General features: G+C 44.8%; 1 protein-coding gene and 1 long non-coding RNA gene across 2 annotated transcripts in view; one reads left to right on the forward strand and one right to left on the reverse strand.

Moving 5' to 3' along the window:
- Positions 1 to 1683, reverse strand: part of WT1 (WT1 transcription factor) — a gene marked incomplete at its 5' end in the record, with an annotated part of 59961 nt that extends 58278 nt beyond the window's left edge. The window contains one exon of the mRNA XM_049891421.1: positions 855 to 1683. Coding sequence (XP_049747378.1) covers positions 855 to 1683 — 829 coding nt within the window. The remainder of the gene's footprint in view (positions 1 to 854) is intronic.
- Positions 1684 to 1735: 52 nt separating this feature from the next.
- The window catches only part of LOC126079676 (uncharacterized), a 51950-nt gene continuing 26149 nt past the window's right edge, over positions 1736 to 27536 (forward strand). Inside the window, exon 1 of the long non-coding RNA XR_007518233.1 lies at positions 1736 to 1993. This is a non-coding gene — a long non-coding RNA (uncharacterized LOC126079676). The remainder of the gene's footprint in view (positions 1994 to 27536) is intronic.

Below are 27536 nucleotides of genomic sequence, written 5' to 3' on the forward strand. Positions count from 1 at the left end.
AGGGGCTGACGACCACAAATAAACTGCCCTGTTCTCACCCCAGGGTCTTGGGCCCCGCGTCTATGCGATGAGGAAGTGCCCAAGGCGCTGGAACGTCGGTGCTCCAGCCTCAGTCCACTCCCTTGGATAGAACTCGATCTCCCTTAGCTCAGAATCGGATAAGCTGTGTTCTCGTCCATCTCCCGAGCCCGCGTGGCCGCCGCGCCCCACCGCCTGAGCCAGAACCTGGGAGAGATCCGCTTCTATACCGACTTGCGCGGGAGCCATACGCGGACAAGAGCATGGTTCCGGGAAAACCACTGTTAAGTGGCTGGACCGTTCATTTACTCGTTCTTGCGTTCCATGATACTTATTGTGCGCCTACTGCGTACCAACAACTTAATGGCCAGAGTGACTCCTGAACATCTCGGCGGGGCGGAGGCAGCAGATACTGCTCATCCCACGCTGGTCCCACTCCGAATCCAAGCTAGACTCCTGAAGCCTACAGCCTGGGCACAATTTGGTTAGGCCATAAGTAGCAAAACCTCTTCCTGAAGTGGAGCATCATGAGACTGCATCGGCATCCCGCAACTCAGAATCTCCCAAGGTCCGAGAGGCCCCAGTCGGCCTCCCGGCTCATGCGAACAGTCCAGCTCCACGCCCTGCGGTGGAAGGAGTCGGCGGTTGCTCCTTCTCCCGGGCATTCCCCCTCATCTCCCCGGCCGGCCGTCGCTTCCGCTGCCCTCGCGGCCCACAAGGAGGCAGCTGGGTAAAAGCTGGGGACCGGGAAGGGGCAGGAAAGAGGAAAGCCTGCGCGGGGCGAGAGCCCCGGCGCCACCACCCCGCGAGCAGGGGGCGCTCCCCGGCCGGCTTACCCTGGTTGCGAATGGCGGGCTGGCTCTCGAGGCAGCTGGGCAGGTAGGGCGCGTTGGGAAACATCCTGGCCTGGCCAGAGGACGCCTGGCTGGGCGGAGGAGGACCGAAGGGTCCGTAGCGACAAGCTCCAGCGGTGCCGGTGAACTGGCCGGAGAAGTGGACGGTGAAGGCGCTCAGGCACTGCTCCTCGTGCGGCTCCGCGCCGCCCCAGCTCGGCTCCTGTTTAATGAAGGAGTGAGGTGGCGGCGGCGGAGGGGGCGGCGGAGGAGCCGGCGGCGGCGCCGGACCGCCCAGCGAACCGTAAGCCGAGGCGCCTGGGGGCGCGAAGTCCAGGACCGGCGCCCACTGCGCAGCGCCGCTCACGGGCAGGGCGCAGCCGCCGCCACCACCCAGCGAGGGGACGGCTGGCAACAGAGCGTTCAGGTCCCGCACGTCGGAGCCCATCTGTTGTGTCTCAGCCCCGGACGCCCCGCGGCTCCTCCGGCCCTGCAGACGCGCGGCGCTCGACTCGGCGGCGCCTAACTTGGCCCAGATGGTTCCCGAACCCCGAATTCCAGGCTGCTCGGGCTGTTGAAGGCACCCGGGCCCCGGGCGGAGCGCGCGCGGTGACGCCTGCTCCGGGGCACACGTGGAAGCCGGCTCCTGGGGCAGGAGGAAGTCCAGGATCGCGCCGAAAAGGCGGCGGGCCCGGGCTCCTGGGCTGCCGTCCCGGCTCTGGCTGGCTGGGTGGGTGGGTGAGTGGGAGGGAGGGCGGGAAGGGGAAGGGAGGAGCGGGCAGGCGGTCGGGGTGCGGAGAGCCCCCGGGTGTGGGCGCTGCCTTGAACTCCTTACCCTAGCTGCCTAACTGCCCCCGGCTTCTCAAAGCTCAAATAAGAGGAGCCGGCGACGGGGGAGGAGGAGGAGCCAGGAGGCTTGGCCGCTCCGTTCACACCGCGGCCCGAGCCAGACCCCGCAGCGCGCAGCTCCTTGGGGGGCGCCCTAGCAGAGGGGGCGGGGGGCGGGCCGGAGGGAGCGTTTCTCTCGGAGACACCCTCCTCTCCTTACTCGCCACTCTCACTCGACTAGCCTGTGGGGCGCAACCCCCCTTCTCTTGGACTTCGAGAGTGTGGGAGCCTCGCGGTGATGAGAGGCCCTCCAGGTGAGCAGTGAGTGTCCCCTCTGCACCCGGGTGCGTTGGGGTTAGTGGGGGGGGGGGGTGTTAATCTGAGAGGGCGGGTTGGAGGGAGGAGCAGGTGGGCTCGGCGAGGGCGGGAACTTCGAGAAAGCGCAGAGAACTTTCCTGGAGTTCAAAGAGGCGGATACCCTTGCGCTGCTCCGGCTAGTCCGGCTCCGGTTCAGGAGCCGGTAGGCTGGAGTGTTGGCCATAATCTCGGGGTCACTGGGGGGCGGGGTTCCGGAGGCCCTGGGCTCGAGATGAATGTGCCCCGGCTGGGTGACTGCGAAGGGTTGCATCAGTTGGGATAAATGGGGCATGTTTCGATTGCCTGGTGGTTGGTTACTTGAAGTTTTGAACCCGGAGGAGGCAGGTTGCCGCCTATTTAAAACCGGTGTCAGCTGGAATTCGTCGTCCTTTCTAGTGGGGACTATCGAATTCTACGGTGAAGCTGGGGAAACCCCCGCTAGTTTGGGAGGGAAGCATACCCCTGGGAAATGCTCAGAGCCTGCGTATATTCTGGCGGGACCGTCCTGGAACCGAGCTGGATTGTTGAGGGGGGACTAGGTAGGAAACCGGCGGGGAGAGGGCCGCTCCTGGTCCCGCTCCCGCCGAGCTCTGGCTGTGCTAACGGTTCGGAGTACCATTCTGGATGCGTAGTAACCGGCCAGGAGGCGCGGCAGACTGAGGAGAGGGCAGGGAGAGCCTCCATCGGCCCTCCGTCGGAGGCAGTGCTCGCAAGGTTGGGAGCTCCGGGTGCGTGGTTTCGCCCAATCCGTCTCCTCCCACCGACTGGTCTCTCTTCAGGAGCCCGGAACCCCAGGGCAGGGTGGTTCTTGTTTTGTTTTGTCTTTTTGGTTCTTTGGTCAGGATCTATCGGGGTTTACGGAAACAGCTCACGGGCAAGGAGAAGCGCCAGGACCGTGGAGTGGAGTGCGTTTCAGGGGCCCACGCAAACGCCCTGGAGTATGAGGAAGCAGCGCGGACCGCACAGACTAGAACTGCAAGGCGCGCTGGGCGGGAGCCGCCGGCCGCCCCGAGGCCTCCGGCACCAGCTTGGCCGGGGACTGGGCCCCTGGCTTTCCAGAGATGGTACTATAAAGCAACAATCAAAATAGTTGCAGTTTTACTAAGAAGCCGAGCGCTTAACAAGCCTTCGTTTTCTAACCCCTTGGTTTTAGTGAATTTCCACCAGCAAACGCAGTCGCGGTGAGTTCGGGCTGACGGCCTGAAGCGTGTGCTGGTTTAGGAAACGCAAGCTGGCACGCGATTCCCCCCTTTTGGGGCAGTGGGTCCAGGAGGCGCAGGAGACCCTGAGAGCAAGTTTGGTAACATGTGCTACCCTTTTGCTCGATGGCCACCGTCGCAGTTGTGGACACCTCCCTGCGATGCTTTTGGTGCTTGACTTTGCCGCGTTTCCACGTAAAAGTTTTTTGTTTGTTTGTCTGAAATAATAAAAGAGCTCTCGAGGCCAGCTCCTTTGCCTCTATATTCTTTGCGGGTCGTCGGCTCCTGCCCATCCCTAAGGTGTAGCGGGGTTGAAGGGCACATGGGTTTGATATTTTGGGTGGAAAAAGGATCCACGAGATAAAACTTCTCGGGACGAAGTTGCCCCTAGAGCACCCCAGGGCCAAGTCTTCTCCTCCATCCACACACTTGTATTTCGGATTCGAAGTCGTTTTTTATTTATTTTTTTTAAACTAGGACTCAGGTGCCATGAGGGAATTGAGGGCCCTTTGAACAGTCAGGGATTTCCATTTCCAAACGAAAAGATGAAGATAGCTTCTATTTTACCCTCCTTTTGGGGGGGATGTATTTGGAAGGCGGCTGGCTTGAATGTGAATTTTTGTGTTTTTACATCCCAGGTAGGGCAAGGCGCTTAAATCTCTGCTTTTAAGTTAAAAAAGAAAAAAAGATTTTGCCCGGGAGTGGGGTGGGAGATAAGAGGACCTCTACAAATTTGGCACTCTTACTCTTCTCCGTTTTGTTTCCTGAGATGCCCTGAGGGGAGGGGAACAGGAAAGCAGAGGTTCGATCCCCACTTCAACCCTAGGGTCCCCCCTTGCTCCGACCTCACAGTCGGAAGAGATGGGAAGAGATCCCCGCCCCCAGCCCAAGAGTGCGAGAGCTAAGTGCTGCGAGTCCACAGCCGCCTGCGGTCAGACAGCCCCAGGAACCCAGAGGGGACCTCTGAACGTCCCCCACCCCCATGCACGTGGGCCCAGGCGCCCTTAGGCCTGAGCTGGGGAAACACTGGGCGCCCCATGCTTCCGACTCCTACTCTCTCTCCTGAGTAAGGTTCTCAGCGAGAGCCCAGCGTTTACCTAGGGGTACGCGCCCGCCTAGCAAGTCTTGATGCCCTGATCTGAGCCGCGGAATAGACAGCGGGGCCGCGAGATAGTCGCACCTTCGCCTGGCCAGGACAGGCAGGCCCGCTCCTGCTCCTCCTTCCTGCAATTCGAAGTCCGCTCGTCTTTTGTCCGTGAGGCCTGTGGCAAAGAGGACGCCAGTCTGAATCGCCGATTCTCAGAGCTAGAGTCAACACCTGCTTCTACAGAGAAGGAAACTGAGGCCCAGATGGAGAGGAAAGGCTAGCTGTGGAGGCCAGTGATTAAGAACAAGGGATTGGTGGCCAACAAATGGAACCTCGGCTCCACCATGTAGCCAACAGCTGTGTAACCGTAGTCGAGTTCCTTAGCATCTGAGTCTCAGTTTCCTTGTTGGTCAAATGGGATATCAGTGTCCCTCTCTTGGGGTTGTCATGATAGGAGGATAGAGTTGCTCGATGTGCTCCATAAATGTTACAAAATGTGTTACTCGTGTTATAAAAAGACACGAAGCAGGTTAGTGGCAAAGCCGAGCTGAAACCAGGTCTTTACCCACCACCCCTCTGCCTCGCTGGAGCTGATGGGGTAGGGGCCAAACAAAGAAAAAAGGGAGGGAGGGAGAGACACAGGAAGCTCTGGTACACTGGTAAAGCGCATCCCGGCTTGGGAGATGTATGATTATTGCAAGATTAAAAAATCGTGGCTGGGTGGGAGGGGGCAGTGAGCATCTCTCGACCCGCAGACCAGCGCGTTCACCCCGATGCTGTCAGCGGCATCTGACTTAGCATGGAGCTGGGCAGCTAAGGCCACGGCTCCAGGGACCAGTGCGCACGCCGGGGCTGCGCTCCGGGTGTCACCCCGAGGCCGCGGACAACTGAATAAACACTCTGCAGCGCTGCGATCTGTCAAGGGCTGGGGCCGCCTGCCCGCATCCGGGGAGGCAAACTGCGATCAGGAGGAGTGGCTCGGACGCTCGCTGCCGGGAGGAGCAGGGGCTTGATTAGCGCCTTGCTTGAAGACCTGCACCCGGAGCCTCTCGCGAAGGACAAACTCTGACCACTGTTCCTCCCCTCCCCGCCAGCTCCAACTCTTAGCAATCTGCCCACCCCAGGCCACTAGGCCAGCGCTTAGAATGGTTCCCAGCCCCGAGCTGGCTGTAGAAATGTACAAATCCCAGCTCCATTTCTTTAAAAAAATTTAAAAAAGGCGGGCGGGGGGGGACGGCTTTTGTGATGCCCCACTCCCCCCGGCTCCTCAATTCATTTAAAATTTATCTGGATATTTTGATCAATCCCCAATCGACGGTTCGAACTCTCTCTGATCCCGTTTGGGGGGTCAGGGAACCGGTGCGCAGTGCTCGGCGCGCTGTGCAAAATTTTCCCCTCTCCCCCAGTTTGGAGCGGTTGGGGTTACCCGTCTGTTCTGATGCCACCGTGAGATGGTCCCCAAGCTCGCAGAGAGTCCCCAGTGAAAGGATTCCGCAGTGCTGCCTCTATTATTGTACCGTAAATCTTTTTAAATTCTGGAACTAATTATATAGAGGATATGTCTCAATTTGTTCTGCATTAATGCCACAGTGGGGCTGGAGGCCGGGCCGTGGCCAGAGCAGATACACAGGCCCATGAAATTGATGAACTGAGAGTTGCTTCCAGTCCTGAGCGCACCATCTGGAATTCCAGTCTGAGGTTACAATTAGAACTCCTGACCCCAGATTCAACTTTGCAAACACCAAGGGAAAAAAATGAGGAAAAGAAAAAACCAAGGGGTGGGGGGGAACAGGATTTACTCTGCACCTGTAAAAAAAAAAAAAAAATTCTCACACAATCTTAAAATCTTTTCATCTTGGAAAATTCTCTACAAGTATTTCTTTTCTTTTGCTTTTTTAAAAAACCCTATAAAAGATAATGGAATCTTTTTTATAGACTGGATTTTATCTTGTTCCCCTTCCCTCTCCCGGCTGCACTCAGTTTAATAGTTGACAGTTTTTCTCAGTGGTAGATTTAATTACGTAGGACCTAAATATTCCCGCAGTACATTAGCCTGCAAATATTCTGTCATTTTTGTGATTCCCTCCTTGAGAAATAGCTTAATTACAGAAATGTATCTAGATCTAGGAACTTATTTTTGACTGCTACTCCAGCATAACTGTAATCAGGGGTTTTATTTGTGTTGTAACTTTGTTCTAAATCAGTTGAGCCAATTTCTTCCTTCTTTCTTTAGTAACGCGCTGCTTTATTTTCCTCTCACTTTGACCCCCTGAAGAAAAACGAAGAACCAGGTTGTACTGGGGAATCTGTTAAATTTATTAGCATAAATGCTTAGACAAAACGAGATATAAATCATTCAGATGTATTAAGCCATAAAGTATCCCGATGAAGTCAGTCGTCGCCAGGGTCCCGGTGTATAAATGTTCAGATAAAATAAGGTACCAGTATTATCTTTCAAACTGAGTCTATGTTGTAAAAATATCCAAAAGTTGAGTTAGGAATATGGGGTGGGGGATGGCAAATCAGAAAGGGAATATTCTTGAGGGCAGTTTGTTAGTCTTGTGGTAGCTCGAGAAGTATGACAGTAAGGGAAAAACCTCAACAGTTGGCATTTGAAGTCTTCAGTAGGCAATTCTTTGGAAGAAAGCTATGCAGGATATATTTGATGGGGAGCACAAGAATAAGGAAAGAAGAGATAAATAGAGGGCAAAAGCCATTGGTTCATGTAGAAGGCATTTTTTTTTTCCAAAAGTCAATTTAACTTCACAAAAATATAGTTAAAAAGGTACCGGCTCTTCATACAGATAATAGATGAGCTATTAGCGAAGAGCCACCTGGATCTTCGTCCACCAACCCGGATGCGCAGCTAGTCCGCAAGAGAAGGACGTGTATTCACCAGAAGTGGACATGGAGTAGAGGGCTGCGACGGAGGGAATGAGGAAGGAGAATTGCCAGAATTCCTCGCAGAGGTTTGCCCAGACAAAAATCACACAAGGTGTTTAAGGAGCAATTGCTCGCAAAGCTTGTAATCTTGGCTTTCAGTAAATCCTGGCAGATCAGGGCATCGATTGCTTTTTAGAAATGACTGTTATGAAGTGTGTTTTGTCTTTTTTTTTTTTTTAATCAAAGGGTTCACCAGATAAAGGGAATAGTCTCCTTTTCATTTCAGCAGGGGCAGCCTCATCCTTCTGGTGCCATTCATTCATTCATCAGACAGCAACTATTTATTTGCATTTCCTATGTGCCAGGCTGGAAATACAGTAGTAACAGGACAGGCTTGGTTCTACTTTCATGGAGGATACATTCCGGTAGGTATGACAGACAAATTACAAGCAAATAAATTTAGGTACTTTCAGATAGTGATAAATGCTTTAAGGGAACCTGCTAAAGGAGAGAATGACTGAGGGTGAGGTGGGGAGGAGGCACAACATACAGTCCTCGTTTCCTCCATCTTTTATCTATACTGCCACGTTTTAGTGTGTTTACAAAGTATCCCACTCTGCTGCCCAGATGCAGGAAGGATTTGAAGGATTTGGAGTGCTTGGTCTGGATAAAACTCTGCCTATGAAGTGGCTTGACTTTATGGGCTCAGCAGGGCAGCTGTTAAGATGGAGCTGGGTTAAAATTGCTGTTTGGTCACTTACTAGCAGTGTGACTCTGTGCAAGTTACTAAACCCCTCAAAAATTCAATTTTCTCTTCTTCAAGATAAAAACAACAGTACCTATTCAGGCTGTGAGAACTCAATGAGGTAAGACCTGTAAGTTTCTTAGCCCATAGGAAGTGCTCAATAATTGGTGGTTATTATCTCCGTAGACATAAATTTCTTCTTTGCTTCTAATTAACTGATAAATTCTAGACTTTGTATTGATATTGGTGTGAGTGAAGGAGAGGCATCAATCTTTGCTCTTATTGGATCAGGGGGAAGAGACAGGAACAAGGTTGTTGCCTCCTTGAAGGAAATTGAAATCATTTTGTCCTATACCCTGACCCTGAGACAGGAAGTACAAGGCTTTTGCATCAAAACCAAGCTTGGATTCTTTCTTTTTGGTGCAGAAGGCTATGGGTTAACATCATCTTGAAGAGCTTAGGATTGTAGTTCCTTACAGCAGCACATCAGCTGTGCATCCCGATCCAGAACAAAGAACCCTGGGCTAGGTATAAAAATACCTGGGCTCAGATCCTGTCTCGGCTACTGACTGTGGCCTTGGGGAAATAACTTAAGCTCTTGGTTTTTCAGTATCCTTGTCTGTAAAATGATAATAAAAAATAAAATAAAACACCCAGAAGTGATTTGAAAATTATAAATGGGCAATCAGCAACATGTAAACTAACCATGGACAGGAATATACTTATTTGCAAAAGTGGGCATATCACTTGATCTTTCCTATTCCTCTGTTTGTAAAGTGGGTGTAGTCAATAGCTCCTATCTCATAGGGTGGTTGTGAGAATTAAATGAGATGATATATGTACACTTTTGGAAACCATGATGGTTAAGAGCCACAGCTGCTAACCAAAAGGTAGGCAGTTCAAATCCACCAGGTGCTCCTTGGAAACTCTATGGGGCACTTCTACTCTGTCCTGTAGGGGCGCATGAGTCGGAATCGACTCAATGGCAATGGGTTCGGTTTTTGGGGGTATATACTTTCAGAACAATACCTAGACTAGAGTGTGTACTTTCAGAACAATACCTAGCCTAGAGTGTGTACTACATGTTGCTGGTACAGTTACCCTCTCTGGCCATCTTCCTGGGCCTGGAGCAGAACTTTATATTATCACACTGATAGCTTATTACTCTAGAAGCACATAATAGTATAAAGAGGGGGTTTTGGGGTAGCACAGCTGTGTTTTAATCCTCTTCTGCTACTTATTTTCTGTATGACTTTGGGTGACTTCCTTATTCTTTTTGAGCCTTATTTTTCTGAACTGTAAAATGGGGCCATGATGCTGTCACCTCACAGAGTTGTTTTGAAAAAAAAAAAATCTATAAAGTGCCTACACAGTGCTTGTAGGAAATCAATAAATGGTAGTTATTAAAGGTTCAATTTGTCTAATCAGAGAATATTAAACGTGGCTTCAAAAAACAATCAGCCAGCAAGAGCCTGAGTAGGAGCATAGTTCTGGCACAGAGAAATGAATGGCCATCTTTTAAACTCACCTGTATCACTGAAATCTCACCCTTTCATATATGAAAGACTTGACAGTCAAAGCCTCGACATTGGTATCCTTTTTCACTATGAGCTCTTCAGGTTAAAAATTTTAATCCAACTGATTTTCCCTGGGTTTCTTTGCAAAATACCCAGCATATATCAAAGACTTTGGTCATCGGATGTTTTTCAAAATAAGCAGGAAATTGTTTTCCACCAATGGAGAGAAAAAGCAGTTTGACCCTCTTCCTGGAGTTCCCACATAGCATTTATTAATAGCTCTGTAAATAGACATGAACATAGTATCAGCTTGCTGTTCAAGATATTACAAAAGTTTATGAGAAGTTGCTTAGGAAAAACAAGATAGAGTCATTAGAAACCTGATACTGGTCAATAGTGCATTTATTCCAAGTCTCCATAAATCACAAACAAATGAAACTTCTATTGTGATCACTGTTCCAGATCTAAAGCCCCCCCCCCCCCCCCGCCTGTCCCGTTTGGTAGAAATTAAGTACATTTCAGAAAGCCTCATTTTTTTTTTCTCCACCAATACAGAGGCTAATTACAAAATTTCCCAAGAGATAATAAATATTAAACTCTAATCAGCAGATGTGACACAAGATAAATAAGAAGCGCATAACTTTGATTCCCTATTTAGGGCATATGTTTGTCTTTAATTATTCCCAACCTGGGAATGGAATAACTGTTGTTATCTGTTATATTCATTATTTATTTCTAGAGTGACACCACATTTTTATTTTGTCCCAGCTGAATAATTACTCCCCTTTTACTCCCCGAAATGCACTGATTTTAATGGCAAATTATAAGGACTCCACCAGGTTAAAATTTTATAGTAAATTTAAGAAAGCCATTAGAGCAAGGGTGAAAGTGGGGCTGGGGGAAGAAGAAAAGATTGGATAATTATTAGAGATTAAAGGATGAGAACAGTTACTATAATTGAGCACAAAGTTTAGTTTTGGGCTTCCTGATGGCCAAGTCAAAAAGAGAAAATAACACCAGTTACATATCTCTCATGCAATAGAAAGAAGAACCTAGTTTTTTTTTTTCTAAAGAGGTACTCTTTTCTAGTTTCCCGAAGGGTAATTTATCACAGTGGTCTTTCCATAAGGGTCATCAGACAATGGTTAGTGACTTCAAAAATGTTTCAAAAGATACAGAGGGATTCTCTAACTAGTGGTTTCTCATTTCAATCCACAGTAAAGCCAAGAGAGTAATATTAAAATTATAGTTCCATAAAGAACTTTCTAAGAGGGGAAAGGCAATAATATAGTCTCTTTTTGTAGTTTTCTGGGGATCTGACCCAGAAAGTTAACCTAATGTGTTAGTTTTCAGAAATTCTCTACTGGTAATTATTTTAAAATCTCTTTTATTCATTAATCCTCAAATAATTTTGAACATGAACCAAAACTTTTGCTCTCCAGAACCTCAAGTTGATTTGAGCAAAGCCCTCTGGCAGTGGTTCTCCAATGAGAGGATTTGTCCCTCCAGGGGGCATATGGCAATGTCTGGAGACATTTATGATGGTTATAACTCAGCGGGGGAGGAGGGGAGAGTGCTACTGGCATATAATGGGTAGCGGTCAGGGATGCTGCTAAACATTCTTTTTTTCCCCAATTTTTTAAAATTTTTATTGTACTTTAGATGAAGGTTTACAGAACAGACTAGTTTCTCACTGAACAGTTAGTACACATATTGTTTTATGACATGGGTTAACCACCTCCCCCCCCGACATGTCAACACTCTCCGTTCTCAACCTTAGGTTCCCTATTACCAGCTTGCCTGTTCCCTCCTGCCTTCTAGTCCTTTCCCCAGGGCTGGTGTGCCCCTTTGGTCTTGTTTTGTTTTATGGGCCTGTCCAATCTTTGGCTGAAGGGTGAACCTCAGGAGTGACTTCACTACTGAGCTGATAGGGTATCCGGGGGCCATACTGTCAGGGTTTCTCCAGTCTCTGTCAGGTCAGCAAGCCTGGTCTTTCTTTTTGAGTTAGAATTTTGTTCTACGTTTTTCTCCAGCTCTGTCTGGGACCTCTATTGTGATCCCTGTCAGAGCAGTTAGTGGTGGTAGCTGGGTACCATCTAGTTGTACTGGACTCAGTCTGATGGAGGCCGTGATAGATGTGGTCCATTAGTCCTTTGGACTGATCTTTCCCTTGTATCTTTTAGTTTTTTCATTCTTCCTTGCTCCTGAAGGGGTAATACCAGTAGAGGGATCCTAGTTGGCCAGTCATAGGCTTTTAAGATCCCAGATGCTACTCACCACAGTAAAATGTAGAACATTTTCTTTATAAACTGTGTTATGCCAATTGGGCTAGATGTTCCCCGAGACCATGGTCCCCACAGCCCTCAGCCCAAAAATTTGGTCCCTCAGGAAATTTCGATGTATCTATGGAGCTTCCATGACCTTGGCTGCTAAACATTCCCTATATTACGTAGAGTAGTCCCCCACAACAAAGGATTATCCAGTCCAATATGTCTATAATGTTGAGGTTGAGAAACCTTACTCTAGGATACCATCAGTAGGAGAAAGGACAGAGAACTCATTTCTAATGGGGGTAAAAAGAAAAAACCTCATGGAGGAGGGGGCCTTGAGCTAAATCTGGAAGGATTCCCACATCCCATCTTATAGAGCTGGAAGATGCCTCTCCCCAGGCTCAGGAAATGGCAGGAACAGAAATGAGGAGGAGAGAAGAGGAAGACAAGTTGTGGGGATGTCATCAAGAAAGGGAATTGTGGGTAAGCTAATGTAGGCAGAAAAAAAAGGAGACTCTATGTGGAGCAACAAGAGAGAAAGCCTGAGAGTACATACAAGTTTAGGGCACAGAGTTTCTGTTCTGATGTTATGCTCCAAGATTCCTAAATATTGCTAAAGTATTTTTTTTAAACTGTACAAATCAAAGACAGCATAAACTTTTATGTTCACAAAGATCATCTTTCAAACACTGACTTGTGGTGTATATGTGGATACGCACACATTTTGCTTCCTCTCACCCACATCATTTTTTACGACTTACATATTAGGGATTCCTTGGAACTCAGGTTCATATCACATTAAATTTAAAAATGGGTGCTTATTTAAAAATACAGCCTATCAAGGCACAGAAAATTCTGGACCACTGCTGTAATTAATATAGCACTGTAGTAATCTCCATTAAGAAATATTATTCTGACCTAGTTCTCTATGTCATGCTGCACATTGTCCTTTTCTTGAGTCATGGAACACTTTGTGAGAAAGGACTGCAAAGCTGGGTCCCTCGATATTAGCCATCTCACTCTTCAAAGTTCAGCCAGGAGATGGGACAAAGCCCTTGTCACTCTGTTGACATGTTTACTTCTGGCGTAGGAAGATAATTGCTATTGCCCAATTCCATTTTCCAGTCCATTCATTTGACCGGAGACATATATTTTATGCTTTCCTTTGATGATTTACAAATAAATTAGCATGATCCACTAAGGGCTGCCAACATATATGCGTTACTTGAGAAATCTGAGAGGTTGAAAAGTGAATCAAATTTATTATATCCCAATACTATCTTTTTAAGGACCGAGTAAATACCACTAGCTATTTTTTAGTGTATATACCCGACATATTTATTGCCATATTCCCAAGAAGCCACTTCCCATTGTCTTGTGTTCTCACACATTGTTTTCACAAATTGTGTTTTGAAAGAAGTTGAGAGAAATTCAGGCCAGAAAAACAAGATGTTATCTTTTGGAAAGGATAAGCCCGCTCTAATGGAAGAGGATAATCCATTCAGAGGGTTATAAAGCCAATATCCTCCGGTGGGTGTGATAAATCCACAGGATCTGAATCCAGGATTTTGTACTGGGACCTTGAAGTCAGCACGAAAGATCTAGTTGTGTCCCAGATAAACACAGTGCGTTATTATTACTGAATAAGCACGAACATCTGCTAGGTCAATTTTGCCCTGTTTCCTTAAAGGCAATTGGATTCACTGAACACCATTCCACTGATGTCTATCACAAATGGATCTGAGAGGAGTGTGTATAATGCCAAAGCTGCTCTTGGTCATCTCTGTGTTTGAAACTGGATTTAAAAAAAAAAAAGTAACTGCTCATCTCAAATGGGTCACGTATGTGGAGAGGTCTGTAGAGACAGCAGTTCTCTTCTGAATTCCATTTTCATCTTTTGAACCATTTTTGAAAGATGAGAATATTGAAACAGCTGGCCTTCTTCATCTTTAAAGAAATGTTTTGCCTGCTTAAAGTAACTATTTAAGAGCAAGAGGAGTCTAAATATTACTAAGACGTTCTCTATCATGCCCCTTTTCCTAACTCAACAGAGCACCTTTCCAGGTATCACACAGTTTGCACAGGATAATTTGTCTTCAGGTTGAAATCAGCCCTTCACAGCAGGCTAGAGCTGGAAGGGACTTTAGAGAGCATTGAGTCTTATCCCTCATTTTCAGATAAGACATTACATGACTTGCCCAAGTTCATACAGCGAGTTAGTGGCAGAGCTGAGATTAGAATCTAGCTTCATGAATCCCTGTTCACCACTTTCCCTGAGGCCAGGCCCGTGGGAGATGAGAGCAGTTATTCTGTAACAGCAGTCACTATTACATGACAGGCCCAGCATCAGAACGGTTCTTGCTCTCAACTTGGCTAGGCTATAGGACTTAGTCATAATCAAGGCAGGATGTGGAAATTCTACCATAAGAAGTACGTTTGTAACAACTCTCACGTAGACCAAACCGGTTGCCGTCTAGTCAATTCTAACTCATAGTGACCCATAGGACAGAGTAGAACTGCCCCACAGGGAGCAGACTGCCACAGCAGCTGGTGGGTTCAAACCGCTGACCTTTTGGTTAGCATCTGAGCCCTTTAACCATTGCACCACCAGGGCTCTTTCTCACTTAGACCAAATAATAATAATAATAAAAAAACCTGTTGCCGTCAAGTCAATTCACAGTGACCCCATAGGACAGAGTAGAACTGCCCCATAGAGTTTCCAAGGAGCATCTGGTGGATTCAAACTGCCAACATTTTGGTTAGCAGCCATAGCTCTTAACCACTACACCACTACGGTTTCCTCACTTAGACCAAGTACAACAATTTTCTTCAGTTCTTCCCCATATTATTTAGGGAGTCGCAAGGCCACTTCATTAAGTTTTACAGAGAGGGACTCTGGTGAGTCTGTAAATAAGTAGCTAATCACATTATTGTTAAAATTAGGAAAGCATCATGTTACCTCACAGGGGACCCAACATATAAAGATATTAATCATCAGATACCTGACATGTTGACAGCATCTTTTTACTTGAATTAGTCACTGGTGCCTATGGAGAGAAGCCCTGGTGGCGCAGTGGTTGAGTGCTTGGCTGCTAACCAAAAAGGTCAGTGGTTCAACCCACCAGCTGCTCTGCGGGAAAAAGATGTGCCAGTCTGCTTCTGTGAAGATTTACAGCTCAAGAAACCCTGTGGGGCAGTTCTGTTCTGTCCTCTGGGGTCGCTATGAGTCAGATTGGACTCCAGGGAGTTTTTGGCAGTAGTGGAGGTTTAGCAACCAGGATACCCGAAGGGGGAGCTCTTCTGGTTTGGAACTGACTTGAAGTGGCTGGCTGATCAAACCCAAATGCCCAAACCTTTTGGAGTTGCATTTAGTAGCATAATCAAAGGAAGATAAGCAGAGAGCCACAGAGAAACCGTTACTCCTTCCCACCCTGTATTTTTGTTGCCTGTTTGAAGCTGAGAAAATCCTGACAGCCTTTGGCGGTGGTGGGGGTGGGGGTGAGAGTATTACACAATCTGCAAACATCACAGACTTTTAACAAAGACCAAGTTCCAAGATGTAAAGCAAAATAAAAAAGAATTTTTCCCAATTTGATTCCCAAAGAACCTGAAAAGCTTTTCAAACATGTCCACTAAGGCATTAAAAATAATTATCCCAGAGAGTAATCACTCCTTGGGTTGTTTTCATGCATTTTTGTCTGCAAACGGGAGACATTCTCTAAACCGCTGCCTTGGCTTACTTTGAAAGGTCTCTAGAACAAAAGTAGTTTGGGTGACCCCAGGATTACTGGGCTGCAGTCACCAAGGATGTAGACGAGGCTGAGAGAGATAAAAACAGATGATGCGCTTTTTGATGTCAGACCTGAAATATTGTGTAATTAAAATGGAATAAAATGCTAAAGTTTAGAAACAAAGAAATAATCCCATCAGGAAAATTAACAAACTCATTTAAGAGAATGTTAAGATTTTTAAAAGCCTGCTATAAAATCACTCTTATGCTCCCCAGATGGCTCTGTGGGGTGACTTCTTTATGTAATTAGGATTAGCTTTCCTCCTCCTCTTCTTCCTTCTCCTCCTTTTCATAATAATAGTTATTATTATTAGCCACTGCTTACTGAGTGCCAAATCAAAGTCAACTTCAAGGCACCTAACAACAGGTTCTCTCATACATTCTCTCTACTTCTCACAGCAGCCATTATAATTAGAGACTGTCCTGTAGGGTGGCTATGAGTTGGAGTCAACTTGATGGCAGTGGGTTTGGTTTGGCTTTTATCACCATTTCTTGGAAGGAGCCCGGGTGGCACAGTGGTTAAACAATCAGCTGCTAAGTGAAAGGCTGGTAGTTAGAACCCGCTAGCTGCTCCATGGGAGAAAGATGTGGCAATGTACTCCTGTAAAGATTACAGCCTTGGGGCGGTTCTACTCTGTCCTATACGGTCCCTCTGAGTCAGAAGCCACTAGACAGCAGTGGGTGGGGACCTTCTCACTTCTACTGCTCCCTGAAAAAGCAACTTCTGTTTGTACCTCCTTTCCCTTCCACATTCTTAATCACAGCCTTGAAGTCTTGAGTTAAAGGAATATTGCACATAAAAAAAGGAAAATGGCATCATAGGGACAAATTGGTACCTTCCACTTATACTCAAAGAGAGAACGCCGTCAAAGACAGGAGTACCTCAGATAGTTGGTAGAAGAGATAGGGTAGTTGCTGCATCTCTGCCTGGCTGAATGCCTTCACGAGACAGCCACAGATCATCAGTCAGGCATTTGTGATCCCATATCTTCTCAGAAATGCTTCTCTGTTCCAGTTTCCCCTTATCTCTGGCAAAGAGCACCATGACGTCATGCACCTATCTGAGTAAAAAGACAAGAACTGCACTCTCAACCCAAGTCACACTCAAGGGCCAGGTGTGAAGCTTCCCCACTTAGTTCAGTTTTTTTCTTCACCCCTCAGGATGCACAAATGCCACTTGGATCATGTGGCCCTTTTGTGGAGCTGGGGCAGCTTTTGGCATGCTAGGAAAGGGATGATAATAGTAATAATAACAACTGCCTTTTATCTAGTGCATGTTAAGTGACCGGCACTGTGATACGTATTTCTTAGATTATTTAATTCAATCCTCGTAGATACCTGGGAGAAAAGTCATATAAGCACATAACATTTCCACTCTATGTATGTGACACAAAGAGCTTGTCATTTGTCCAAAGTCCCACGGCTAGAAAATGGCAGAGCTGGGATGCAAACTCAGATTGTTATGATTCTAAAGCCATATAGAAGTGAGTGAAATCATCTCCTGGTCTTCCAGGCATCTGTGTCAGTCAGGGGCCTACAGGAAACTGAAGATGCCCTCAGTAGGATAGAGGAACGTTTAATAAAGGGACTATTTTAGAAGATGAGGGCAGTTAAGGGACATGAACAAGCGATGGTGAATTATGGTCCTGGCCCTAGCAGGGCACATGTTACCATCCTGGGCCTGAGAGAGAGGACTAAAGAGCCCAGACAAAGGAACTGAAGTTGTTGGAGAGAGTGTCAAGGCCCACCTTATAGGAATCCTGACCCTCTGAAAGGAACACAGTTAATCTGAGCTGACTTGGAGGGAGGGAACCAGGGTAGAAATACTCTGACCCTTTCTCCTTCTGAGCTCTGCCAGTGTTTTCCACAGCCCAAACCCTACTGGAAGTGAAAGACAAGGGAGTGCATTAATCAGTCCATACAGGTCAGCTGCCTGGAGCCCAGAGTGGAGTCAAGAAGGGTGGAGATTGGGCTTGGAGGGGCCTTGCATGTCTGAAGATGACTTTATTCTAGCCTTCTCTTGACTGATGTTTGGTTGGCTATGTAATAACAGATTGGAAACAATTTTATGTCAGAATTTTGGAGAACTTCCTTTTTGCCTTTTAGGTTCTAGCATTGCTTTTGAGAACTCCAAAGCCATTCTGATACTTGAGCTCATATCTGAAACTAGCTTTTTCTCCCAGGAAATTGATAAGATCTTCCCTTCAGGAGTTCCTCAAATTTCTTCTTGTTATGAAGAATTGACCAATTTAATAAATTATCTCAAGAAATATTTTAGAATGACAGTTTTCAGGGACAGAAAAAGGAAGTACTCACCACTATTTTGAGAACTCACTTCCCTTTAAGCAGCATTTGGAACTCACCCTAATATAGGTATTGAGTTTCAAATGCTGTTTTAAAATACATCCTTTATGCAAATAACATTAGAGATAGGGAGAAGACCATTCACGATGGTATAAGCATCCAGAATTATGGTATTTTTTTTAACAATATTTGATTGTGCTTTAAGTGAAGGTTTACAGAGCAGATCAGTTTCCTGATCAATAATTTATATACGAATAATTCTGTGACATTGGTTGCAATCCCTGCAGTGTGTCAGCACTCTCCCCGTTGCCATCCTGAGTTCCCCGTTTCCATTCATCCAGTTTTGCTGCCCCTTCTTGCCTTCTCATCTTTGCTTTTGGGCAGATGTTGCCCTTTTGGCCTCATATAGATAATTATTCTAAGGAACACTTTTCTCGTGGGTGTTATTATTTATTTTATTGGCCTATTAGATGGATGAAAGGTTATCTCTGCAAGTGGCATCAGTTCCAAGTTAGAAGGTGTCTAAGAGCCATAGTCTCAGGAGTTCCTCCAGACTTCATTGGACGAGTAAGTCTGGTCTTTTTTTTTTTTTTTTTTTTATGAATTTGAGTTTTGTTCTAAAATTTTTCCTCACTCTAACGGGGACCTTCTATTGTGATCCTGGTCAAAGCGGTTGGTTGGTAGTGATAGCTGGGCACTATCTAGTTCTTCTAATCTCAGGCTAGTGGAGGCTGTGGTTCCTGTGGTCCATTAGTTCTTTAGACTAATTGCTTCCTTGAGTTTTTGGTTTTCTTCACTCTCCTTTGCTCTAGATGGAAAGAGACCAATAGTTGTATCTTAAATGGCTGCTTGCAAGCTTTAAGACCCCAGATACTACTTACCAAAGTAGGATGTAGAACACTGTCTTTATGAACTATGTATGCCAATTGACCTAGATGTTCCCCAAGACTATGGTCTTTAGCCTTCAAGCCCAGTAACTCAGGACGGTGAGGTGTTTGGCAATGTTTAGGAAGTTTCCATGACTAAGCCCCCTGTGTGCTCTATTATATGTATGAATATACATGATATACATGCAGCACATACAAATACATATGTAGAAATATCCATAGCTAAACCTATACATGCATGTGAATGTACTCCCATATGCCCTCCCACACTTTGTGGGATTGTATATATTATGGTATTTACTGTAGTTTCCTTTTATTCTTGTGTACCTCTCAATGTCTTCCCTTGCCTTGGTCATGTTGTATTGACTTCCCAGTATTGTGTGTTGCCTTTCCCTTCACCAAAGTTAACAAGTGTCTACCATCTAGTTAGTGTTTTCCCTCTCCCACTTCCCATCCCTGGTAACCCTCAAAGCATGTTTCTTTCTGTGTGTAAACATTATAGTATTTGGACTCAGTATCCAAAATGATCTTTTCTACTTGTAAATCTTCGTTTTATCCTATCCTCATATGAAAATTACTGCTGAGGTTCCTGAACAACGTAGGAGGCCTAGGTTGACACTGAACAGTGTGTGTCTGTTCAGTAACTCCCCTGGGGCCTCAGATCCTTCAAAAAGGAGATCTACTAGACATTTCTTTTAGAAAAACAGTATTTTATTCTAAATGAGTTTAATATTTTACACAAAGATACTATAGCTGGAAAAAAAGACTGCCCTGTTGTCGGAGCCCATCATCCAAGATGTCGTGGCCCCAGCACAGAACAATCTTTTGTGAGTTGTAGCCCCTTGATGGAGCCAAAGTTGGTGGGCATAAGATGATTTCCACGGTCTGTTGACTATCGAGATGAGACTGGCTCTTGGCCACAAAGTAGATTGCAGAGTCAATAAGACCTGCTTCCATCAGCCCAAGGCTGCTTTGACTTTTGACTTTTTTCAACAATAGAAGTGAAACTGCCACAAGGAGGGGAGAGAACAATGGTATTTTGACAAATGGAACAAGGATAGAGTTTGACTGACAATTAAGGTCAGAAAGAAAATTAAGGCACAGGAAGACTGATGTTGGTCTCTCTACTTGCCAAGAAACAGGCATTCTGTGGGAGATTTCCACCAACATGATGAACTGGCCCAATGGTAGGTAGCTATTTGGAGTCAACAATTTTTTAAAATCTATTTTGTGGCAAAAGGGTGTTTTTTCTATAACCTTAAACATAATTAGAGTAAAAGTATCCAGGATTGACACATACTGCCATAGTGTCCTTGAGACCTAAGGAAGGAAAAACTGGAGAGAGGTTGTGAGACCCCACTGAAGAATGTCGCTATCCTTAGTTTCCTTGGAAATCTGCTAGGATGGTTCAGATGGCGTTCTGGCCTGTGGCAGGGGCTAGGCTAAGAAACCTCAAGTTGCCTTTTCTAGACGTGTAATTCTCTAAAAATGGGAATTAGGAGGCATTCATTCATGACCTTGAAAAATCATTTATAAAAGTATATTATAACATAACAGTAAAATGAGCTGGGAGGGTTTCTGTGAAAGTTCACATGAGAAACGCAGCTATAAGCACGCATGCCATTCCCCACCTTGACCCCAGCAGGAATGTGTAAATTGTAACATATGGAATGTAAGCGTCTGTTGAGATGTTTCATAAATCTGCTTGGCAATGAGCATCACAGGGCCCTGCTTAAGAACAGGCCCCAGAAAGGGAGGGACAGTGAATGTCGTGCTTAACGGTGTCGTCTCTAACTCCAGGCTGTTAATCAGCCCAGGATCTGATAATCAGAAATTTCCAGAAAATGTTCCTTAATAATACTGGTTATTTTTTGACAAGGTGGCACTTTTCATGGGAGCCAGCCTGAGAATAGGTGACATATTTACCCATCCATCCAGCTGTCCAACAAATATCTATTGAGTGCCTGAAACATGGCAGGCTATGTGCTAGGCATTGCAGGTACAATGGAGAACAAGAGAGACACTGTTTGCCCCTGTAGAACTTAGTGTACATAGGAAAACAGATAATAACAAAAATGATTTTATAATTACAATTTCTATAATTGCTATAAAGGAAAATAATAGTTTATACTAATAGTACAGGCACTCTTCCTAACTTCCTACAGGTATTATCTCATTTAGTCCTCATAACAATCCTCTGCAGTAGATGCTATAATTAGCCCCATTTTAGAGATGAGGAAATAGAGGCATGGAGGTCTACATGGCTTGCCTAAGGTCACATAGCCAATAAGTGGTAAAGTTAGAATACAAAATCAAGAAATGTGTGAGTCCAGACACTTGGCCATTCCGCCTCCTCATATAAGGTCTTTATGACCTGGATGGGGAGAAGGCACTGACTTAAATTTGAAAATTAAAGGAACTGTCTTTGAGGATAGGAATTTAGGCTGAACCCCAAAGATAAGCAGGAATTAGTTGGGCAAAAGAAGGTAGCAGGAGTATTCCAGAAAGAGAATAGCATGTCAAAAGGCCCTGAGGTAAAAAAGGATTCCCCCGGAGGTTCTGGGGAAGGCCAGTGTGGCTGGTGTGTGGAGGGTGAGAGACAAGGCTGGAGAGGTGGGCAAGGGTTAAATCCTCGTAAGGATCCTGAACTAAATCTTGAGCAGAATGGAAGCTAGTGAAGGACCTGACTTTACCTGGCACTCAGAGTGGTGTTGCTCCAGGCACAGCTGCCACAGCCCGAAGAAGAGAGGTGTTCTCCCCATGGAAGACTGAGGTTGTTGTTGGGCCCCTCCTGTCCACCACTTTCTGTAGGAGAAAACGGGTTCTACATACTGCTGCTTGTAAGCAGGCCTCTATCCTTTGGTGCATCCCTGGGTGGTACAAATGGTTAAGCACTTGGCTACTAACAGAAAGCCTGACCATCTACTTCAGAATGGTCACAGCCATTGAAAACCCTATGGAGTGCAGTTCCACTCTGAAATACATGAAGTCACCATGAGCAGGAATCGATTCAATGGCAACTGGTGTTGTTTTGGCTTTATCTTCTGGTGCAGTTCAAAGACAGTGATGTCAAGACTGGCAAACTCAAAAGCTCATTCAGGACTGAGATCTGCTAAATATTAAGCTCAGTTACCACCATTAATTTCTGCTCTGCCATTGTCCAAACTGTGGGATCCCTTTAGATTAAAGAATTGATTTCCCAAAAGCCTCTGTGTTAAAAATGGCAACGTTTCCTATTCTTCTGTTCTCTATTAAGAAAACAACAACAACAAGTAAATGTGTATCATAAGCAAATAGATGTTTTGTTTAATGCCTAGAATGAGATTGGGGTGGCCATGTGTACAGCAGGTGAGAGTAGAGGAAGCAGGCCTGTTGTTGCAGAGGGTAAGGGTATGGAATGGGATCAGGGACTGCTCTGCTGGGGAAAAGAGAACAGTCCCAGAGATGGAGTCAGGAGAGATGGTTTCTAGCCTTGACTTTGCAACCATTGAGCTATTAGGGCTGCACAAGCCCCAGAACCTCACTGTTCAGCCACACTACAAGGATACCTCTTGTTGTTGTGTACTGTCAAGTCAATACCGACTGGTAGGTTCGGTAAAGTTCTGGGGAACTGCAAGGGAAGAGGAGCAATCAGAAGATGCTCATCTTGCTGGCAAGTGGAGACAGGTATACCTGGTGTCTTACCGGCCCCTGCCAGCTTGAGTGTAGTTAAAGGGAGCCTGCAGGCCCTTCTACCTCATCCCCACAGCGTGGCTTGTATTAAAGCAGAATGTTTCTGAGAGGAAAGGCGGTGTTGATTTCTGCATGAAACAAAATACTTTTTTTTTTTTCCTGCCTGGATCCATATGGCTGGCTGTGCTCAGCAGAAAGGAGGTAGGAAAGGCACCCTTTGAAATTGTAGCGAGCATTTGAGCAGATTGAATTCCATCCTGGATACAAATGTCAAGGAAAAGCTCCCTTGGCTCTGTGCTCCTTGTTTACTGAGGCGCGGTGCGATGGTCCATTGAAAGGCCTGCTGATTCTGCCCGCGCTGAGCTGATAATGAAGGCGCGCGGGGAGCGAGAGACGCTCCTCCCACTGGGGCGGGGGACGGCCGGCTGAGCAGGGGGCATATTGACCTTCCTGGGGGCGCCTCGGCAAGACCGCCCCACCGCCCCGCACACACGGGGACCGCGCGCCAGAACCCGGAGAGCTGCAGAAGTCCCAGTTTGCCACAGACGTGCTGCGTGGTCCCTTCCCTCTGCAGTGCTTGGGCGGGACTGCGTGATCTCTAAGGTCTTTTCCAACCCTGATGTTTTATGGTTCTAGGCGTTTGGGGCATCTTCAGATGCTTGAGAGCAATGCCAGGCAAGGAGTATATAATAAAAATTGGGACAATCATTTGGGAGGGTAATTTGTCAGTAGCTTTGAAGATTTTTAAATGGGCATACCTTTTGGCGCAAACCAAAAAAACAAAAAAACAGCCAAACCCGTTGCTGTTGAGTCGATTTCGAATCATAGCGACCATTTTGGCTCAGCAGTGTCAATTCTAGGGATATATGGAAATCTTAGCACAAGTATGCGAAGATGGACGCTCCATAGTGTTATTTATAGCATTGCTTATAACTGCAAAACGTCCAAAACAACTTATGTGTCCATCAGTAGGGAAGTGGTTAAATAAATCTACTGTAGAACCATTATAAAGAGTGCATATCCATATTACTGAAAAGGAAAAATATCCAAAATATAACTTTAAGTGAAAAAAAATTAGATTTTTGAGTACTTCTATGTATATACATAGAAAAAAGATCTGGAAAGATCCAGCCCAACTTGTAATAGTGGTCACTGCTAGGGTAGCACTGTCCAGCATGGTAGCTGCTAGCCACTAGCTGCTGAGTAGTACTTGAAATACGGTTGATGTCACTGAGGAAATGAATTTGTAATTTTATTTCATTTTAATTTTTATATTTAAATGTAAATACGGGTACTTGATTCAGTTGTTGGAAAACTTTCTAAGTATGTTTGGAACAACTTGGTTATGTGAATTCACATTTCAAGTATTTCCACTGAAAGTTCAGCTTCTGAACTGAGATGTGTTGTACGTGTAAAATACACAGCAGACTTTGAAAAAATAATGTAAAATATCTCATTAGTAATTTTATATTGGTAAAACCAAAAAAAAAAAAAAAAAAAAACCCACTGCTGTCGAGTCCATTCTGACTCATTTATATTGGTAACATGTCAAATAATAGTATTTTGGATGTACCAAGTTGAATAAAATATATTATTAAAATTAATTTCACTGGTTTCTTTTTTCTTTTTAATGTGGCTACTAGAAAATTTACAATTATGTTTGTGGCTCCGATTCTGTTTCTGTGGGGAAGTGAAGCTCTTGGAAATCAAATGGGGAGGAGGCTACACTTTAACATTTTATTTTCTATACTTCCTTATTGTTTGATTTTGTTACAGTAAGCATGGGTTACTTTCCTAATTTACAAAGAACAATAAAGTGTTTTAAATTGTCAAAATAAAAAATGCATATATTTTGATATTCAATGAAAATTGAGAAAATGCTCCCTCTAATTTGTTTCTCTTATGATAGTGTGTCAGAGTCTGAAAGAAATGTTTTGCCATCAGGTTTTTATAAAATTGAACTCTCACTGTGGTATCTGTGATTTACCAACACCTTCTGTTTGCCTGGCCCTTTATGGCATTACTGCTATCCTCAACAAGGATACTTCTGCCTGACAACCACTCCAGCTGTGTTGGAGAAACATTGTTCTCAGAGAGTAGGGGTTAAGCCCAGGAGAGTTAGGAGGGAAAAAAAAAAAAGAGAGTGAGAAATAACCCTTAAAGAAATCTCCCCTCTTCTTTCCAGCTCCCTCCTTCCCCCATATCATGATTCCCCAAAGCTTTGGGGATCTATAGTTATAGGCTGAACTTCCTACCTTACTAAATGATAAGCCCAGAATGTTAATATTCTCCACAAAGACACGTCTGTATTATATATAAATATGTCTGTGTTACACATAAACACGTTATGGCTGTAACAATATCACTTTCAAAGGAGCTCTAATCCACTGAAGTCATTGAGTCGGAAAACATTTGCTTCTCCATGTCTTGTGTCTGAGCCCTGTGAGAGAGAGAGAGACAGAGAAAAGGAAGGAAGGAGGGCAGGAGGGAGAGAGAGAGAATGCGCTTTACAAAACCCTTCTTTTGCAGGGATAACTTCTAAAACTGACACTCAGGTTTCTTATTTGTTATGGTGTCACTCTCTTGCACTGTTTATCATGTTTAAAAAGTTGATTATGATCTTTTCTATATGAATTTGCACACATATAGGTATATGGAATCCACTTTTTGAGTATGAAGTGGTTGGGCTTGAATGGATGTCATAGGGTGACCTGAGCAAGGAAAAAACTCAGCTGTGTTTCTCATAAAGCTCAGGAAATTAACTCAGTGCTCCTCTAAGACTCTGTACTACCCATGTCTATTCCTATTGGGCAACGACGCTCTGGGGAATGGGACAGGGAAGGAGCTAGACTTTAACATTTTACTTTATATACGTTCGTAGTGTTTGATTTTGTTACAGTAAGCATGGGTTACTTTCATAATTTACAAAGAACTATGAGAGGCTCATGCCTCTCTAGGTCATATTTGTCCGTTTTTGTCTTCCTTACACACTGAGCACTCCGTGAGGCACTTCTGTCCCCACCACCTAGTACAGAGTCTGGAACATAGTAGGCTCTTATTAAAAGTTTGTTGACTGAGTGAAAGAATGAACAGAGGAATGAATTGACCCACCTACTATTCCAAGGTCGGCTATTATATAAAACAGTAATAAGATTAGAGCTGAATCTCAAAAATAGACTTGTAAAATTTTCCATCTTCTTAACATTAGCATTCACTCCACATGTACTTATCAAATGCTTGCTGTGGGCTAAAAGCTGGCTAAACAAAGTTAATTAAAAAACAACAACCAACACAGACATGGTACTTGCCCTGGTGAAGTTTACAATCTGGGGGGAGGGAAAGGATCAGGCATAAGTAAATTAAATGAAAAATTACAAATTGTGAGATGTGCTCCCACGGATATGATCACAGAATGGTGATAGACAATGTAGGAAACGGCTATGCCAATTTAGCCAATTTGTCATTTCTTTGAGGAAGTGCCATTTAAACTGAGCCATGGAGAATGGCAGAGGAGAAGGAGTCAGCTATTAACTAAAACCTAACCCACTGCCTCTGAGTTGATTCCGACTCATAGCAACCCTATAAGACAGAGTAGAACTGCCCCATAGAGTTTCCAAAGAGCACTTGGTGGATTCGAACTGCCAACCTTTTGGTTAGCAGTGGTAGCACTTAACCACTATACCACCAGGGTTTCCAGTCAACTATTAAATTATTAAAAAAGCAAATGAGTGAGGAGGACCACATGGGAGAGAGGGAAGAGTCTTCCACACATCCAGGAGCAGTGCTTGCAATAATATACCGAGAAGGAGCTGCCTATGTTACTCACTGCTTAAATGAGAGATGAAATTTGAACATGACTTAATTCATTTCGGTTTTAGAACTCATGCTAATTTGCATGCCTGGGTAGGTGTCAGGGTCTGTTGGAACCCACGTGTTCGGTACAAAGAGGGTAATTTCACTTATTTGAATGGCAGGGTGATTATGAGGAGGATATGGCCAGGGAATGATTAGCAATATGCTGGTCAATTTCAGTCACTGTTATGCAAGATTGTTTTATGCCTTTTCTCAGTAGCTCTGTATTTCAAATCTGCTCTCACTATTCAGTTTCTACTTACACATTTTTATAAGCAGTAATTACATGTGGAAAGTACTTCTGGGGATTCACAAAGGAGAGGACTTTTAGTTTTCACTTTATACTCCGCGACCCCTTCAAATATTTTTAACTGTGAGCTTTTTATAACTTATAATTAGTGAATAAAAATTAATATATATATATATATACACACAATTTTGTTTACCATGCTACCTTATGACCATTGCTGGGAGTTAGCCTTTTCTTCTGGGGAAAAATCAGAAAGAAAAGAAAAATTATCATAATTTAATCATCTAGAGGTTAACATTGATAAAATATTGGCATATTTCTTTCCAAATGTCTTTTAGAAAAACAGCAGTAAATTTTACATGTCAATTTATAATCTGCTTTTTAAACTCAGTTGTATGGAGGCATCTTTCCATGGTAATAAGTGTAGAGCTTTTGTGTGGGTGTATCAATTTAAATTAACCAGTTGCCTTTTGATGGATTTATACTTTGTAGTTTTCACCACATAATTAACTTCTAATGTAAATTTTTATGAAATTTAAGTGTTTTCACTATCCAGGGCAGGGACGTATTATCCAATAGGCAAGCTGAGTACAGTGCTTATCTTGCCTACCAGGTCATCTGTAGTGAACAATTTCACGTTTTTTCACCACACCAAATGTTCTGCTTCTAGGTATGGCTGGCATCTGTCTCTCTCCCAACCCCACAGCACCTTCTTACAGAACCCAAGCTTCTTTTCAAATTGATAATCCCTGACAGGGTGAATGACCCAGTCAACAAGGTAAGGATGGGTTTACTTGTGTTTACTTACTAATCTGTAGTGAACAATTTCACTGCGTGCCTATTGGATAATCTGCCCCTGATTCGGGGGCAATATTCAAAAGTAACAGTGATTTTTACTTGGTAACCAAAAAATAAAATTTTTTTGCAAGTAGATAGTTAGGTAATTCAAGGAATATTCCTCTGTGTGCAAACTTGATATATGAAAATATAGATTGACCAAGCACAATTAAGGATTGTTTCTTAACCTCATAAAATAATTTAAAT

The sequence above is a fragment of the Elephas maximus genome, chromosome 7, assembly GCF_024166365.1.
Source record: "Elephas maximus indicus isolate mEleMax1 chromosome 7, mEleMax1 primary haplotype, whole genome shotgun sequence".
In the NCBI taxonomy this organism is placed as follows: Eukaryota; Metazoa; Chordata; class Mammalia; order Proboscidea; family Elephantidae; genus Elephas; species Elephas maximus.